The sequence below is a fragment of the Otolemur garnettii genome, unplaced genomic scaffold, assembly GCF_000181295.1.
Source record: "Otolemur garnettii isolate 467f Iridium unplaced genomic scaffold, OtoGar3 scaffold00021, whole genome shotgun sequence".
Classification (NCBI taxonomy): Eukaryota; Metazoa; Chordata; class Mammalia; order Primates; family Galagidae; genus Otolemur; species Otolemur garnettii.
Genome location: NW_003852416.1, coordinates 25,058,187 through 25,075,128, shown reverse-complemented (window position 1 = coordinate 25,075,128; position 16,942 = coordinate 25,058,187). Strand labels below are relative to the sequence as shown.

The 16,942-nt window shown below is 45.6% G+C and overlaps 1 protein-coding gene across 6 annotated transcripts in view; it reads right to left on the bottom strand.

Annotated features, from left to right (window-relative positions):
- SORBS1 (sorbin and SH3 domain containing 1) overlaps window positions 1–16,942 on the bottom strand; it is a 242,430-nt gene that overhangs the window by 85,583 nt on the left and 139,905 nt on the right. For 3 of the 6 annotated variants that reach the window (XM_023511595.1, XM_003787314.3, XM_023511594.1), the window contains 3 exons: window positions 11,247–11,615; window positions 7,486–7,630; window positions 3,615–3,644 (listed from right to left, as the gene is read on the bottom strand). In XM_023511595.1, the coding sequence (XP_023367363.1) occupies window positions 3,615–3,644; window positions 7,486–7,630; window positions 11,247–11,615 (544 nt within the window). The remainder of the gene's footprint in view (window positions 1–3,614; window positions 3,645–7,485; window positions 7,631–11,246; window positions 11,616–16,942) is intronic. The other 3 variants (XM_023511596.1, XM_023511597.1, XM_023511598.1) reach the window with 1 other exon arrangement.

The window sequence follows — 16,942 nt, the reverse complement described above, 5'->3', positions numbered from 1 at the left end:
ACAGCTGCAACCAAAAAATAGCCGGGCGTTATGGTGGGCACCTGTAGTCCAGCTACTTGGGAGGCAGAGGCAGGAGAATCGCTTGAACCCAGTAGTTGGAGGTTGCTGTGAGCTGTGATGCCACAGCACTCTACCCAGGGTGACAGCTTGAGGCTCTGTCTCAAAAAAAAAAAAAAGAAAAGAAAAGAAAAAAAGAAATGTGGAAGGAGACCAGGTGAGATGCCCTGACAAGAGTGCAATTTCAGAGGCATCAGCTCAAAAGCGATGGCTGATGTCAAGGAGATGGCAGAGCTCAGTGGCAGAGAGAAGTGAAGGCAGAGCCAAGGGCTGACATCGTGTACCGAGGGAAGCCACAGTTGCGAGCTGAAAAGCAAAAGAATCCTGAACATGTGAGAGTCATCCGAAGGATAGGAGCTGAACCAGGAAAGTACAGCAAGGTGCCACTGAACCGGGGAAGCAGAATCCCAAGTGGGTGGTTAAACGTGTCAAAAAACCCAGAAATTGAAGCAGAGGCGGTGGCAGCATTAGACAAGAGAAAAGTCACAGGAACACTCTGAGGGAGCAATTTGAGGAGGGCAGTGGGGGTAGGTGCTAGATTACAAGGCCAGGGATGAATGTGTGAGCAGAAGTGGGGGGTCAGCATGGAGGAAGGAGGGTGGCAGAAGGTAACCTGTGAGGGTAAAGGATAGGGGACAAAAAGGTTTAAGCCAAGGGAGCCAAAGTCCCATCAGTGAGGCCCCTGAGGTGAGAATAGAGGTGACGAGATGTGCCCTGGCAGTAAGTTCTTAGTAAATATCTGCTCGTGACTGAGGACAGCTTCTTGTCTTTGAAAAAGGACAAGTACAGAGTGCTAGTGGGGGACTGTGCTTGGGCAAAAAGGAGGGAACTCAAGGGCACCTGCAAAGCTGTGATGACGAAGTCAGAGGCTTCTGTGCACTGGGGAAGTTGGGGAGACAATGGCATCAGCACAGTCAGGTTTTACAACTCATTCTACTCCATGGGGTGACCACCCAAATTTCATGCTCATTTCTAAATAGTTTTTTGGCTTATAAGTGCTTCAGAAAATCTGATCCCTGGCATCATCATCATAAACTTATGTTAAGACAAGAACGGCTTTATGGAACGAGTTCTCATGCTCCCAGGAAACCACAACATGGGCTGAGGATCTGCCAGAGGGATTCTGAGTCCCCAGGGTCTCCCTTAGCACAACTGCTGCATGCTCTCCACCCACCAGAGAGACCTCTGAGTGTGACCTGGGGCAGATGAGGTTAACTTCAACCTAGTGTCTGTCATATGGCACTTGGGGGCGTTCACTCTCCTCCTGCTCAGAGAAGATGATGAAGATCACGGACATTCTGCTCTCAAGGTTCCCAGACCCAGAGTAATTAAAAACAAATGATGCTGCTGACAACTTCAGATGGGGCCTGTTTGTGGGAAGTGGGACGGCACCCTTTCCTTCACATCTGCTGCCTGGGGATTACTGCAATGCACACACTTCCCTAGATAGGGGTGGCCTCTTGACACCCCATGCCAACCCCTCCTTCCCAGAGCTTTTCTTGCTATCCTGTCTGTTACCCCAAGGGGATCATGAGCCACATGAGGCCAAACACCACATAGGCTTCATTCCTGGACGATTCATCAAGCATCAAACCCCACAGAGGAGGCTCCAAGGCACAGAGCCTGGAGAGCGCCCACCCAGACTGCCCTCAGGGAGGGCAGTAGCAGCACGCCTATCTTAGAGCTGAGGAACTGGCCTGAGCCCGCCCAGCACGTTGGAGCTGCCCTCACACTCACATGGCCTCTTCCAGAGTGCAAAGCATCCTCCTCCTTCCTCTTACACATGACACCTCCTCCAGGCAGGGGCAAGGACTGTCACCTTCATTTCCCACATGATGAAACTATGGCTCAGAAAGGTGAAATCATTCACCCAGGGACCAACAGCTCTAAGAGGGAAGAGGCTAGAACAAACTCTGGGTCTCACCATTTTGTCCATCTCACCATTCCTTTCATCCTTCCACAGGCAGGAAGGGGCCCATAGAAGCCACTTTTCTTTTTGGAACCACTGTGTTCTCAGCAACCTGGGCTGGGGCCAAGGAATGAAGGGGGCTGGAGAATGGCAGCTTGAGGAGGGGCAGCCAAGGGCACCTTGAGCTCAACCACAGCCTGTCCCAGCCCTGTGGCCAAGTCCTGATAAAGCTGAGAGGTTGTAAGAACCCTGTGCTCTCCTGGGCTTGCCACAAATCACAAGGATAGCAGTGGTATGAAGTCACAGAAATCACGTAGCAGCGACTCAGAGATGATTGTTCTTAGTATTGTACACCCAATCAGAAGTTCCTAACCCCGGAGTTCATAAGTACCTGCAAGTCCATGCAAATCACGTGCACACACTTAGACATGTATGGCTTTTTCTGGAAAATGAATCTATGGCCTTCACTAGATCCCAAGCAGTCCATGAACGGCTACAAACCATCACACTACACCGTCAGCTATTCAGGGCAGCACGGGTCCCTGCTGCAGCCCTAGAGCCTAGCTCAGGGCTAGACATGAAGGAGGCACTCAATGAAATGGTGAGTGACCCAAGAAGGTGCCTCTTGGTAAGTCGGTCACCTCTCCTAAGCATTCAGAGGTGCCGAAGCTCAGGGCCAAGCTATTTAACAGCAAAATCCCAATTCATCTTCATACAGCCTGTGAGGCACTGCTGCTTTCCCCACTTGACAGGTAAGAAAACTTACCTGGGCCATCAACATTAGTGATAGACCCAGGATTCAAGCAGAATGGCTACCAGAAGCTGTAAGGGAAGAGCTAACCACTCTCTTTCCTAGGCTCCCAACCCACCCAACACTGCCCCAACCCTACTTGTACCAGGGAGGAGCCTTGACATCCGATTGCATTTGTAGTCACTCCACCACTGTGGGACCTTGAGGAGCCAGTGGCCACTCACCCTGCAGTCAGCACCAAGGGAGCACCAGCATCCCTGGGAGCTGGTCAGAAATGCACATTCACCCACACCCACTAAATCCAAATCTCTGGGGCATCACGGCCCAAGAATCTGAGTTTTGACAAGCTCTCTAGGAATTTCTGACACCAGCTCCAATTCAAGAAACAGTTTTTTTGCACCCTCTTGAGGCCACTGCTGATCTAGTCTCTCACCTGGTCCCATCACCCCAGGACTGTCTACTGGTAGTTGGCCATGCCACCCAACAAGGAAAGAACTTGCCCACATTTCCCAACTTCTGATTCATCACAGTCTAGAAGGAAGACAGAAGCAGCAGGAAAGAGACCTCTTTGGAGAGGCCTGCCATGAACACTGCATCTAACAGAACTCTGAGTTCTCTTTACCCAGAACACCCTGTTCCTACGCATCCTGGCACTGTCACAGTTCCCTGAAACATGTTTACTAGTTTGGGTCACTCCTCTGATCTGTCCACCAGCCTGTGGGCTCTAGGGAGGCAGGAACTATGCCTGTTTTCATATCTTGGCAGTCCAGCAAGCAACACAGTCCCTGACACACCAGAGCAGCTCAGAAAATTTTGCTGATCAAACACTGGGTGGTGACCAGAAGATGGTTTTAACAGGAATAGGGGTTAAAGTGTAAATGAATATTTCATACCTACCTGAAAGGCTGCTGAGTCGTTTTTGCTGTTCTGTGATAAAAGAAAAGGACACATAGCATGAGTGAGATTTATACATCACATAGTAAGACCAAGAAGTCCTGGCGTAAATAGTTAGGACCCCAACTCTGTGTCCTCACTGTTCTCTGGGCTTAGATGCTGTGTAGCTCAGCCGAGCACAGGGGTCTTAACATGGCTCCCATTCCACAGGCCTGGTGTCATCTTTCCTCTCCCCAGATACGCACCAGGTTTCAGGGGACTGCTACAGCTTTCTAGCAGTTTATATCTTGTCTCAAGCTGATCTAATCATTGAAGGGGATTCTCCCAATTCCCCTGGCCTCAAGTGAGCAGGACCTATATGATCCCAGCCTCAGTACCTTTCAAGTGAAATGTATGATTGTATGATTACAATCATAACCACGGCAGCAGCCATCTCCTGAAAGCTTGCTACATTCCAGACAATGTCTTAAGAGCTTTTACATAATACACAAATTTTACACAAATTATTGTGTAATCTTCACAATAGCCATAGAAATTAGGTACAGTTATTATCTCCACTGTACAAGTAAGGAAACTAAGGCATGACCTTAGTCACTATAGCAATCTGGCTAGTCAGGGTACTGGAGAAATCCTTAAAAATCAATGTTGGCTGGGAGACTTCAGATAAGGGGTATGAATTCCTCAAGACAACACTGAAAATCAGCTGGATCTAGAACTTGGATCTCCCAACCCCTAGCCCAGGGTTCTTTCCAACCCTAATTAACAAAACCCAGCTGGTCCTTCACAGTGACACTCTTGTCAACTTCTTGCCATCTTGGCCGTGCACGCAGAGGGGAGGCCAACATCTTTACAGGGTCCTATGTGTACGTGCTATGAGATAAGTACAAAAGTGACCTTTACCTTCTACAGCTGCTAAATATAAAGCAGTCACATAGATAAAAATAGAATACTTGCCAGCCCATGGGTACTGTGATCATCCCTGCTGGCTGTGTCTCCACCCTCTTACTAGACCCAGTGTGGGCAAGTAGCAGACAGAAGGCAGCTTGGGAGCTCACAGCTGGCGGAAGTGGCAACTATCCACTTCTGACACGTGGATGAGGTTCATACTGGCTGGACAGGCAGAAGCCCACTGGACCTCAGGCTCAGCTCTGCCAGCAATTTGCAAATGACAAAAGCTAATCATTTTATAACCATTGGGCCTCATTTTTTTCATCAGTTAAATCAGAGTGCTCTCTGGTATTATAGCTAAAGGAAACTTTGGTTCTCAGACTATTGTGTAGGCTGTTGGCGGAGCCTCTCTAGCCCACAGAAGTGGATGTATTCAATATAAAAGACTGTGTTGTCCCCACTTCTGGGGTGTGAATGGCCTTATTTTCATAAGATGACATTGGGCACAGACAGTAGTAGCTGATTTTCAGTGGTGCTATTTAGCAAAGTCAGAAATGGGATACCCTAGGGTGACCCCTAGACTGTTTCATGTGTCGGTAAGATATAGGGAATTACTGCACTATAGTTCTCCAATGTGATCAGTAGGCCACCAGCGCTGAAAATGCAGCATCTTGTCCCCTGATCCCTAGCCATCTTGAATCTGAACCTGGAGGTTAACAAAGACTCCCAGGACCCTAAGTGCATTAAACACTGAGAAGCACTGTGCACGAGGACCCTCATGTGGCTCTTTTAGTCCTAAGACTTTCCCTGTTTCAAGTCCTCCTTCTCAGACTGCTGGTAAGTGATCTGCCGCCAAATACATGTTATGAAAACTCAGGGAACATGGAGAAAGGGCTGTATTGTTCACAACCATCGGCGCCAGACCAGAGGCTCAGTGCCCTTCTGTTTCTACCAGGAGCGGCTGGCTGGGTAAGACAGGATTGTTGTCACACTATGCCCTAGGACAGTCTAGGCAGAAATAAAAAGGGGGAGTGTTTTTAAGATGACTAAACTAAAATTCCAGAAGTAAAGTTATCATTCCCTTAGGAGACTTTGCAATAGTTAAGAAATTGTGGTTACTGTTTATGAAGCAAAACAGAGCTTCCAGGTTGGGTACATCCGAAGCAATGCCAAAAGCGTTTGACCTAAGCCCCATTTATGATTAGTAATACAGGAGTGGGCCAGTCAGACTCTTCTATCTTGACTCTTCCTGCCCTACCTGCTTAGTGAACATATGGTTTTGCTCTTGATGGGAGCCACCATTTAATTACAAAAGACTAATGCCATTACTTAGATTCTTTTCTGAAGCATGTGTGTCTCAGGCTGCACGATTCTGATTTATAAATCCAAGGGCAGAACTTGTACAAAAGAGAAAGACAAGAAGAACCAAAGGGAAGTAAGAGGAATTCATGTGTTCAAGGCAGAAACAGAAAGGAACTATAGGCATTTATTTCTGTGCCCAAAGATGTCTCACTGAGGGACCTGGCAGAAGCAGCTGACATTACACTAGGCATTTCACAAAACCCAAGTTGCCTTGGGAATAAATCCCATTTTTAAAGAAAATGCCTTTCCTTCTGGGAATTAACTTGTTTCTGTTTGACTGAACTTTTTCTTTAAAAATGAGTCATAAAGAAGATCAGAGAACCAAAAATGCACTTTGTCCTGCATTATGGATACTTTCTGACCATAGAGAGCTACTGCCAGTAAGGGCCATGGCATAGCTGATGGAGAATGGGCTCCTACATAGTTCAGTGTGGGGGCTGGGATTCCCTTTATCTTCTGAAAAACACAGATCCATGGGTGACAATTAACATGGGAGCCACACACAGTGGAAAAAAACCCAAACTACGAAAACTACTATTTAAGATTTCAGTGGAAAGATTTAAAGTAAGAGAAAATGTTTTATTCATCTACTTTTCAAATTAGAAGCAGGAAACAGAAAACTCTGTTTAGTATGGAAAACAATTAAAAATAGACTTTAGTCCCATTCTCTTCCAAGTCAACGCAGGGAGAAGGGGGGGAGAAGAGGAAAACTATGAGTTAGGAGGCAAGAGGATGATTCTATAATGAGCTTTGAGCTCTCGACAAAATAATCAAACCTTCACTGTTCTTTGAAATTCAGACTAAAAAGCCCTTTCTATACAAGGAAATAGCCTGGAAACTTTACATCTGTGCTGCAAAGGACTTCTGCAAAGGGAAAGTTTATCCCTCTATGGAATTCCAAAAAGGAGAGGGTGGCATCTAGAGCCACCGCCTGAAATTTTTAAGCAGAAGGGTCAACATATACAATGACTACCTTGAGTACTTCAATTTCACCCAACCCCAGGGCTCTTTTGGAGGAGGAGAAGAACCACTCATAGACACTATAGAAAACAAAACACAAACTCTAGCAGCACTGCCTGGAGCCTCACGGTAAGGTGACAAACAGCTCCATGAACCTCATGTCCCTCAAGGGGACCACAGAATAACAGCTTGTGCAGTAACTGCTGGCAAGAATTACGGGCAGTGAGTCACCAAGAAAAGTTCAACAGCATCTGTTTTAGGTACAAAAACATGTTTAATATTCTAGAAATTTTTCTCTCCCAGCAAGTTTTCTCTTCAATCTCATACTCAAAATTCTGCTTTCTAGAAAATTCATTCTGTCAAAGAACTAAATCATATATGACATTACTTAAAAGATGCATTACTACACCTAGCTTTTCCAAGCTAAACCTCCAATTAGAATTCTCATGATGTTTGCTTCTCAGCCTTTTGGCTAAGTTCCTTCTCATGATAAGGAATTAGGAGATGAAAACTTTTTCCCTTCCTTCTTTCCTTTTTTTTTTTTTTTTCCTTTTTTTTGTTTTGGTGTCACCAGCTAAAGAATACAACCATGAATACGCAAGTATAAGATATTACAGACTATTCTATGTCAATTATTCCAGTGGACATCACAATGTTCCCTTACCTCGATTGTGTTGTAAGAGCACAATAGTAGGATTGACAATCGTTGTGGAGGGGTAGGCGGATGATGGCTTGCTAACTGGTGTAAAGACTTGGGAATCAGTTCCAATACGGGAAGAAGAAACTTCATTTAATAGGGGACTGGATTCCTGAAAAGAAAATAAACAATCTAACTAACTGTAAATATGAGATATCTAGAATCAGCGTTTTTTAAAAAGAAGAAATTTAAAGCTTTACAAAGACCTTAATTACAAAAAGAAATGTGATCAATGAGACATATCATATCATTAATTCCAGTTAAAAGTTTAATCTGGAATGCGTATTCTCTTTGTTGGTATTAGTAAAGGGAGAGAGGGGGAAGGTCAATGTTACTGAAAGCCTCAGCAACATCATTCACTGTCTTCACCTGGTAATAGTTGGTGGTCAATCTGGTTACTGGAAAAGCAAATCCAAATCAAAGTAAAATAACATGCAAAACCCATGCAATTCCAAATGTGATCCAAGAGTAAGAGCTGGTTTAATTGGGAAAAATCAGGACAGTTTAGTATACTGTGTAAAGAAATGTAAGACAATGTGAGGACAAGGCACTTGTGATGTAAGGACAGGGAGGAGTTAAGTAACAGTTCTCTGGGAAAGCTGCTCTTAGCATCAGCATCAGTGAGCAATTTTACCAATGCTTGCTTTTGAGATTTGGATATTACCCTAGCCTCCTGTGACATTTTTTTCACTCTACTATTAGAGTAACAAAGATCCCTGATGTAAAGCCTTGTGAGAATCCTGACTTTAAAAGCCGAGGTCACTGCCAGAAATACCACATAAATTATTACAAGCATTATATCTGCATATTGTAGAAAATGCTAGCCTTTATAAATAAAGGAAAATGAGATCCTGAGATATAGTAAGGCTATTTAGACAGTTTCCTCCACTTGTATATATACTTCAAAGTTTCTATTTTAGAATTTACAAACCCTAAAGCCAGAATGCTCATCTTAAAAGAAGATTTTGATAGCAAAGTCTGCGTAAAGATCTATAGAATGAGGGCCACCCCCTACCCACATCCAGCACAATGTTCCACAGATAGCAGGTATTCAGTAAATGCCCTGGGAATGACAGGAGCCATTTACCTGCAAAGGTGCAGCTAAGCAAACGTTTGTGGCAAGAAAACACATGGCTCATCAAAAGCGAGGATGTGGGTGTCAGCACCTGGGACAGCTTCTGGGGCTTCATAAACACTCGCTAGGTTAGTCTGTCTCTTCTGAAAATGCTCCAAGTAGCTGCTGCTGTTAGTTATAAGCAGCAGCTCAATTTAATGAATAAACCCTTTTCCCAAGACTTGAGAAGCACAGTATGATCTCGTACAAAAGTGCCTCATTTTGATCCCTCCATTTATAAAGTGGAAAATAATTACACTTCTTCTAATTTACTTCCAAAGTGATATAATGATGATAAATGGCATATCATTAAAATCTCTGCCAGCATGCACCCAAGAAACACAAAATGTCAGGCATACGGCTCTTTAAAGTATTAATGCCTAATGCGGTGTTTGGGTGGTTCATATAAGCATTGAGCATTTTACAAATTTTACTGTATCTTATTTCTGGAACATCACAAAAACAGCTATTGACTAAAAGAATTCAGATCAATTAACCCGACTTTTATTCTTCTCTTTTATTCTCCAGCTGCAGATGGAGCAGGTATCAACTCCTGGCTGAGACAAACCCACAAGGGCTTCCCCTCTAGTCAAATTCTTTCTGAGGAGGAACCCAGACAGTTTCCTTCACTCTTACTCTGTTACCTGGGGCCAAACCAAAAGTTATCAGACCAACTGAAGTCCTTCCCAGAAGTCTACCCCAGGCTGATTAGTCAGGCTTGAGAAACTGAAAACACTGACTTGATATGAAAACGAAGACTTACACAAATAATAAATTACAGAGTGCACGACAAAACTACTCACCATGGTATATCAGTGCACTAAACACAAAACTCACTTTACCTGTTACTCTAGAAAAACTCTGTGCCAAAGCGAAGATGCCTGCATGCCCCCAAACAAGAGTGGCTTCTAAATTCTAAGTTCAGGGAGGGTAGGAGGATGTTTCAAGGAACAATCTACCATTTTTCTCCAATAGGTCTAAGTTGCAAAGCTCAAAGCTAAAAGGATAGCCAAGTCCATGGGCCATGTCTGGCCTGGTCCTGACCTAACCACATCATGCTATATTATCTAGAGATTTTAGAAGCCCCGGCCCAGGATAGGATATAGCAGTTCTCAGGTTTGGTATGCCTGATGCCTCATTATAATTTCTTTAATAAGCCAAATCTAAAAGTTTTCTTCCTGTTTTCTACATGACTGATTTCCACTTAACAAGCTACTTGGGCCCATTTTGTAGACATACCTCCCTACAAAAGGATGTCTGTGAATGTTTGGTTCCATCAGCTAATTGCATGCTCACTAGCTCTATCTCAAAATGTGGCATGTGAACTCCCAGTGTTTAGAACCTCCTGGGGTGCTTGCTACCAAGTGAGATCGCTAGGGCCTTTTCCAGACCCACTCAGACAAAAGCTCTAGGAGAATAGCCTAGAGGTGACCATTTAAACAAGGCCTCCCTGACCCCTAGACGATCCCATGTACAAGCTTGAGAAATGATAAACAACTCTAAAAAACCCTTTGAGAGCAGGAGGCCTGACTTGCTTATGGTTGTACCCAAGGCAGAAGGCCTATAAGATGGAAGGAACTCAGTGATTAATTGTTAACGAACCAGTTACCTACTTGTGAGTGACTCTGTCTCCCCCACAACTCCCACTTGCTAGGGCAAGGCCTCAGCAACATAGATGATGTTCACTGGGCACTTTTTCTCTGCCAAGCACCACAGCAGGAACTGTAACTGCTCGATCCCACTGACCCTCGCAGCCCTGTGAGTAGAGGCACGTATCCTCACATCACACCTCACTCGAAGTTCTTTCAGACTCTCTCACTTCCTCAGGGCTCCTGAGGAAAAAGCAAACCCAAGGACTTTGACTCGGCATTTTCTCTAAAGCAGCTGGACTTACCCACTTCTGATGGGGACCCCTCCCTGCCTCCCTCTAGGACGGGACCTGAGATGTCAGGGCCCTTTAGCTTCTCGTGACCACTGGTGCCCTGTTTTGCCACAGAGATTCCCGGGACCGCCTCTCAGGGATCCTCACAATTGTCTGCTTTTGGAGGAAACAGTCCTAACATTTGTACAAGGCTTTCAGGCCCATTTGCTCAATTAAACCCAACTGTCCCAATTTCCTTTTTTATCCATTTCTGTATGTAAAAAGAGAGTCTGTTTAGTTACTAAATCAACAAAAGAGCGGCTCTTTTCCTACCCTAGCGTCTCCCCGCTCCCTGGTACAGAGCTAGGTAGCGCCATGCCTGCTGCTGGCCTTTCCACGTTAACTCCTCGGCTTTCCTCAGCTCTCAACGTTACGTCTGCCCGGCCTGGGAAGAGCACGACTCGCCAGGGCCACAGACGATGTGTTCTCAGAGGGACAGAAAGTGCTTTCAGGAAGCTGTGCATTCCCAACAGGACAGAGAAGAGGACGGACTTGAGGGCTTGTGACAGCCGCGAGGCCCGGGGAAGACACGCGGGAGCATGCACTCTAGTGACAGCAGACGCGGTTCTAGTCATCACACAAGCACAGCGCAGCCACCGCTTTCCTCAAACTTAGTACTTCCGTGAGAAAGGGAGTTCTACTGCCGGGAGCAGACATTCAGGAAAGCCAGGGAGGGAAGTCCAGCAAGCTTACGGTACTTGAAACAGCTCCTGTGGGGTGAGGCTCCGAGACTCTGTGGAGGTCCTCCGGTACGGGAGGGACCAGCGGAGGTGGTGGTGAGAAGGATGGTGGTGTCTGGCTAACGGGGGGGAAGGAGGCAGAAGCACTGGCTGGCTGGCTGTGGTGGGGCCGCCTTTGCAGATGAGGGGGAATGAAATCATCTAGAGTCGGGAAGGTCAGAGGTGAGGCGGCAGGGGTGGTCGTCGGGACTGTGGGGACGCCACCAGGTGGCCCCAGAGATGCTGGAGGTCTGGCAGTGCCTTCTTGCCCTCTGTCAGTATTAACCAGGTAGAGAGGGACAACTATTACCTCAGGCTGGCCTGGGCCGGAGGAAGTGGCACCCTGTAAAAATAAGGGGGGCGTTACATAAAGGGGTATGACGGGAGGAAGGAATTCCACAATTAAACAGTTGACAGTGGGCATGCAGTGATGTACTCTGAGAAATATTTAATCGGTGCCCTTTCCTCAGAGTACATGAGACATGGTGCTCGCCAGCTGGCCTCCTGATACGCTCTGACACACAGGGAGCCCCATCCAAGTTCACTTTCCATCCATCTATTTTTGAATCCTTTTAACACTTTATGAGAGAGAAAGAGAGACAACAGCAGAACAGGCAGGCAGGCTGTGTTTAACCCACGAAACCGCTGTAGAGCCTGAAAGCTTGAGATCAATACAATCTTGTTGGCACCTTGTTATAAAACGTAAACACTCCATATCTTACCGTGTTACTAGTGTGCAGATTCCACACCCCGGCATACTTACACGTTTACAGAAAAGGAGAGAGAGACAGAGACAGGGTGAGCACCGTGCTGAGACACTCAGACACAAGAATCTGGAATTCAAGCCACAGCAACATTACTCGGAAAGGGAAGATCGGGGAGCTCAGGGAACAAATGGGTTGCTTGCATCAGTTTGGAAGGCGACAGTGCAGAAGACACACAAACATTCCTAATTCCTTGCCTTGGCTGGATAACTCGGCTGCAAAAGGTAAGGTTCTTTGCTCTTCTGGTTTTCGGGATCAGAGGTAACCTGGGGGCCTACCACAGGTGGTCTCACTGCATCTGGGAACGAAGCCCGAGGCCCCAGGGAAGGACTCTCACCACGGTTAATGCCATCTTTACAGATGTCAAAGAACAGCTTGGGAGGGTCAGGAGGAGGAGCAGGGGGTGGTTTTCCAGTGCCGGCTGTGCGGGAGACAAGGCTGGGAGCCTGTGCTCGGGTGCCTGCAGCCTCCAAGGGAGTGCCTTTGGCCGGGTCACGTGCAACAGGAGAGGAGTTTTCTGACGCTGCCAGGCAAATGTTACTGGATAAACAAGGTACATATAAGCTGCTGACCTTTTTATTCCCAATTGACTCATGACACGGGTTAGAGCTCACATTCTTACTACAAACTGTCCTAGTGGCTGCACAGTGATGCTGGGGTTGGGATGAAGCACTGGGGAATGTGGAACCTGGAAGCAAGGGACCAGGACACACTGCACCTTTGGGAGCCGTACCAGCTGCCAAGAGGACAGAGACGGGCTGGGGTTGTGAGGGGTTCTGCTGGCTGGGGGTGCCAGGTGGGACATAAGGCTTTGGTGAGCTCAGGTAGAGGGAGTCCTTATAAGTGCTGTGGTTGGTGGGGGGCTGCCATGCAAAGCATTTCTCTTCAGGGAGAGGAGGGCGTGGGAGAGAGAGAACCTTTAGTAGTATTTTCAAGACATGGTATCAAAACAGAGAACAAAAGAAACAGGGGAAATGGAAAGGACGACCATTAGAAACAGCAGCATAACACGATCTGAAGAAAAAACAATTATTGACATGATTTTAAGCAAATTCTCAGGTTAAGACTCCTCATGGTGCCCACTTTTCTCTTCTGGGTAAAGCCAGGGATTGAATCATACTCACCTAGATAGGTGGGCCTGACTCTACTTTGCACCCCAGGGAGGCTGAGCCCAGCCCATGGGAGGCCACATGCTAAATTGATTTTGACACCAGTCCTCGGCAGACTGCATCTTTATTAGATCTCCTGACGCAGAAAGGGTGCCAAAGGAACAAAAAGCCAGTCTAAAGCCTCCAATTCCCTCTCTAGCCTCCTTTCCCCAAGACCTTTCTCTTTAAGTCTTTGGCTTTAAAAGTTTAAATTGACTGGATTCGTTTTGAGTGTCTTTCCTTCTTTTCCTTTAGGAAAAGGAGAACTGGAAGAACCATCCCATCCTTATTTGTGTTCATGAGAGACAGATGTTTTAATTGAATCACTGAGATTTAACACTCAATTCCATAAGCATAACAAATTAAAGCTCACCAAGAAGAGAATGCTAAGGACTTTTGAATATACATGTGCTCTTTCCTCAGAGGAAACAATTTGATGGAACTAATTATTAGAAGGAAGATAGGCATGAGATTAAAAGCACACAGTCTCTCATTTTTGACACACACAGAAAAAGGGATCAGGCAATGAAGTACTTACTCATTTGGCCTACAAGACTGGACTGCGCCTGGTTTATCAAAATCCAGCCCCATTCCCATCCTTATCCTACCCAGCCCACTACCATGCTCACCCTCAGAACTCACATGATTTAAGCCCTAAGGTCTGGTTATAGGCTCAGAGCTCAAGAACCATAGTTCACATCTCATTCCCTCTCCCCTCAACCACCATTCCTCCTTGCGTCTCAGTGGAGCAGAGGGTCAGGCAGTGGGGTAACTCTCCAGACTGACCTTCGCTTCAGTGGTACCACCTGCCAAAGTGGCTCAACTGCGACCACAAGATAAAGAAGAATTCATTTTTCTAGATTTTCTTCATTGACCCCTATCTTTAAAGATATCCCAGTACTAGAAAAAAAACAGAACCTTCCTCCAAATTGCACAGATAGATATACTAGAATTTGGTAAATATCTGATAAATGGGTTGTGACCAAAAACAGGAAGAGTACAAGGGTCTGGGTCTATTAGGGAATTACATTGCAGCTCATTTTTGTATCTACAGATTGCTAGTGGCACTAGGGGGAAGGAATATTAGGAAGGGTGAATAGGTGAAAAATGTAAGATGTTTTATGAGCCTGGATTAGAGTATCAGTCTAGAAATAATAAATAACTGTCCTTTAAACTTGATTTTCAAGGTACAAATAAGCAGAATAGAGAAGTAGCTATTTGGGAATCCCAGGTTAACTCAATGCCTGCTCTTTTCACAGGTGCCCATGACGGTGCAATGTAACCATAGATACCAGTCACAAAACCAAAGGGAAGAGCCACTCTCCAGTATCAGCTAGAGCAGCGGTTCTCAACCTGTGGGTCGTGACCCACAGGAACTATATTAAAGGGCCGCAGCATTAGGAAGATTGAGAACCACTGAGCTAGAGCAAAAGCTTCCAGATGAACTCTGAGTCAGTGAACTCAGACTGGAGGTTGGGCATGATAAGAGACTAAATGAGGCCCTCTAGAAACAAAGCATTTGGACTAGCACACACCAAAGGGACTGCCAGGTGAGTTGATAACAGGTGTAGGGAGGTAAGCAAAGACAGTATTGATACGGTCTCATATTTACTTTTACTTTAAGCCACGTGTGATTTCTTCTTGTCCAAAGATAGAAATCAGTTTCAATGAGTTTTTAACTTAATTCTGCTGTGGCCATATATGGTGCCAAGGCTGCATTACATCAGGCCAGAGCCTTCCCGATGTTCTAACCCTGCAGAGAGGACGCTTCCCCAGAGCATCAACAGTGCACTCAGAGCCAAAGCTCTTCCTGTCCCAGGGCTTCTTTTTGCCTGAAGCAGCAAAGAGATTGGCACAGGGACTCCATATGGAAGGAACTACTTTTTGTTTTAATGCAAAAATTATAGGAATCACACAGGTAGTTTGCATTCTGCCCAGCTGGCTACTAAGAAATTTCATTTATCTTTTTAGAAGGTGGTCAGTGAAAAAATAGTATATACATGGTTTCTACAGTTCCAGAAACTACCAATTCTCCCCTCCACTGGGCACCACCATGGTGGTGCTGATGATGTCAAAGAGAGGAAGGTTCTGGTTTTCTGTAACCGTGTATGGGGAGAGAGGGCAACAGGACACAGGATTCCCATCTGACCCATGGGTCTCCTAGATCCCAACTCAGTCCTCATGAGGAAATGCTAGGCCTGCAGGGGTCCGAGAGTTTTCCTCAGCTCAAATCAAGTCAGGGTGGTCAGTAGCCCAGTCCACCTTGGCTTTGCCTAAATCAGTGTGTACTTACAGCTCTGGTAATGGCTGCACAGCAAGAAGTCATGTTTGTATTCAGGAAATAAATCTAAGAAGTAATGCGTGACCTAAAGGTTCTTGAAATTTGGATGGACAATTTTGCACCGAATATACAGAATAAAACCTCTATATCAGGAATTTACCTTGTTTCCATTAAGAAGCCCTGGTAAAAAGAAAAAATTCTAGACTACTGACAGATAAGAAAACACGCTGTTTGTTCAAGATATCACACGATGCTCTCTGTTATTATAAGACTCACGCTTACAGACTCCTTGAGGGCAATGTTTAACACGGTGATCTGAACACAGCAGAGATACTCAATAAAGTTGGTTTTTTTTTTAAATGTATTTTAAAGGAAGTTTTATTTGCTTCACAGGCTTTTAAAATCATCTCTTTAAAAGAGCTGCTTAAGAAGCCAAAATGAATGACTGAGTTACCCTTTGGACTAAATCACTGATAATGGAAAAGAATGTGCTTCTACATTTCTGTTGAATTAATAAGTACTGTTTTTTAATTTGCACAGAGTGAACTATATCCATTCCTGAGATGGCTGAGAAGGAATTGTGTCTGCCATAGGCAGCACATCTGTACACTGGGAAAGGCTTTCAAAATGGGAAAACTATAGCAAGTCGCTTTCTGGACAAGTGACCACCCCAAGCTCCGAGTCTAATGAGGACCTCAGGGAGCCAGGTACATTTGCATCTCCTGGTTTTAACCAGTGGCCCTGGATGCACATGGCTGTACTTAGGGAGGTAAGTCATGGCAGGAAGCAGAAAGGTTTTAAGGGGGCACCTCAGCACACAAGGCAAAGAACCAAGTGACAAACTCCAAGCCTGGGAAGATAGCCTACGGAGAGGAAAGAAAATGTTATCTCTGAGTCACTTTTATTTCAAGGGCCAGTGCAATTTCGTGTCCTCAGGAGAAAGAGCCAGATCATTGAAGGGGGTAGGGGGTGACCAGGAAGGTCCTGTAAAATCTGGTCTCCGTTTCAGTTCTGGGAGCACCTTTACAGAGCGAAGGCACAGGGAAGTGAACCACACACCACACATCACTTGAAGAACACATTTCTGCCAACAGTTTTTGAGCAGCCCGGCTTCCTTTAGGAGAAAGGACTGCTCCATTCCATAGATGTGGCTCCTTTATGTAAAAACACTCTTCACAGATCACCTGAATTAAAGCAGGATCTATTCCTTTCATTTTAAAGGCAGAGTATCAACAGGGATTGAGGCAAAGGAAGAAAGATCAGGAAAACTGCCTAGGGGAAAAGGCTTAGGCACAATTATCCTTATTCCAACTTCGACAGCTTTGGTGGGATTTTTTGTGTTGTTTTTTTTTTTTTGCAGGGCAGACCTGGGCTGTTCATGCTACTGCCATTTTGACTTCTATCTGCCTGTTCCTGGGAAGCTGGATTTAGAGTCTGGCCACAGCTACCTGATCGTAATCTGTAAGAGTACAGTTGC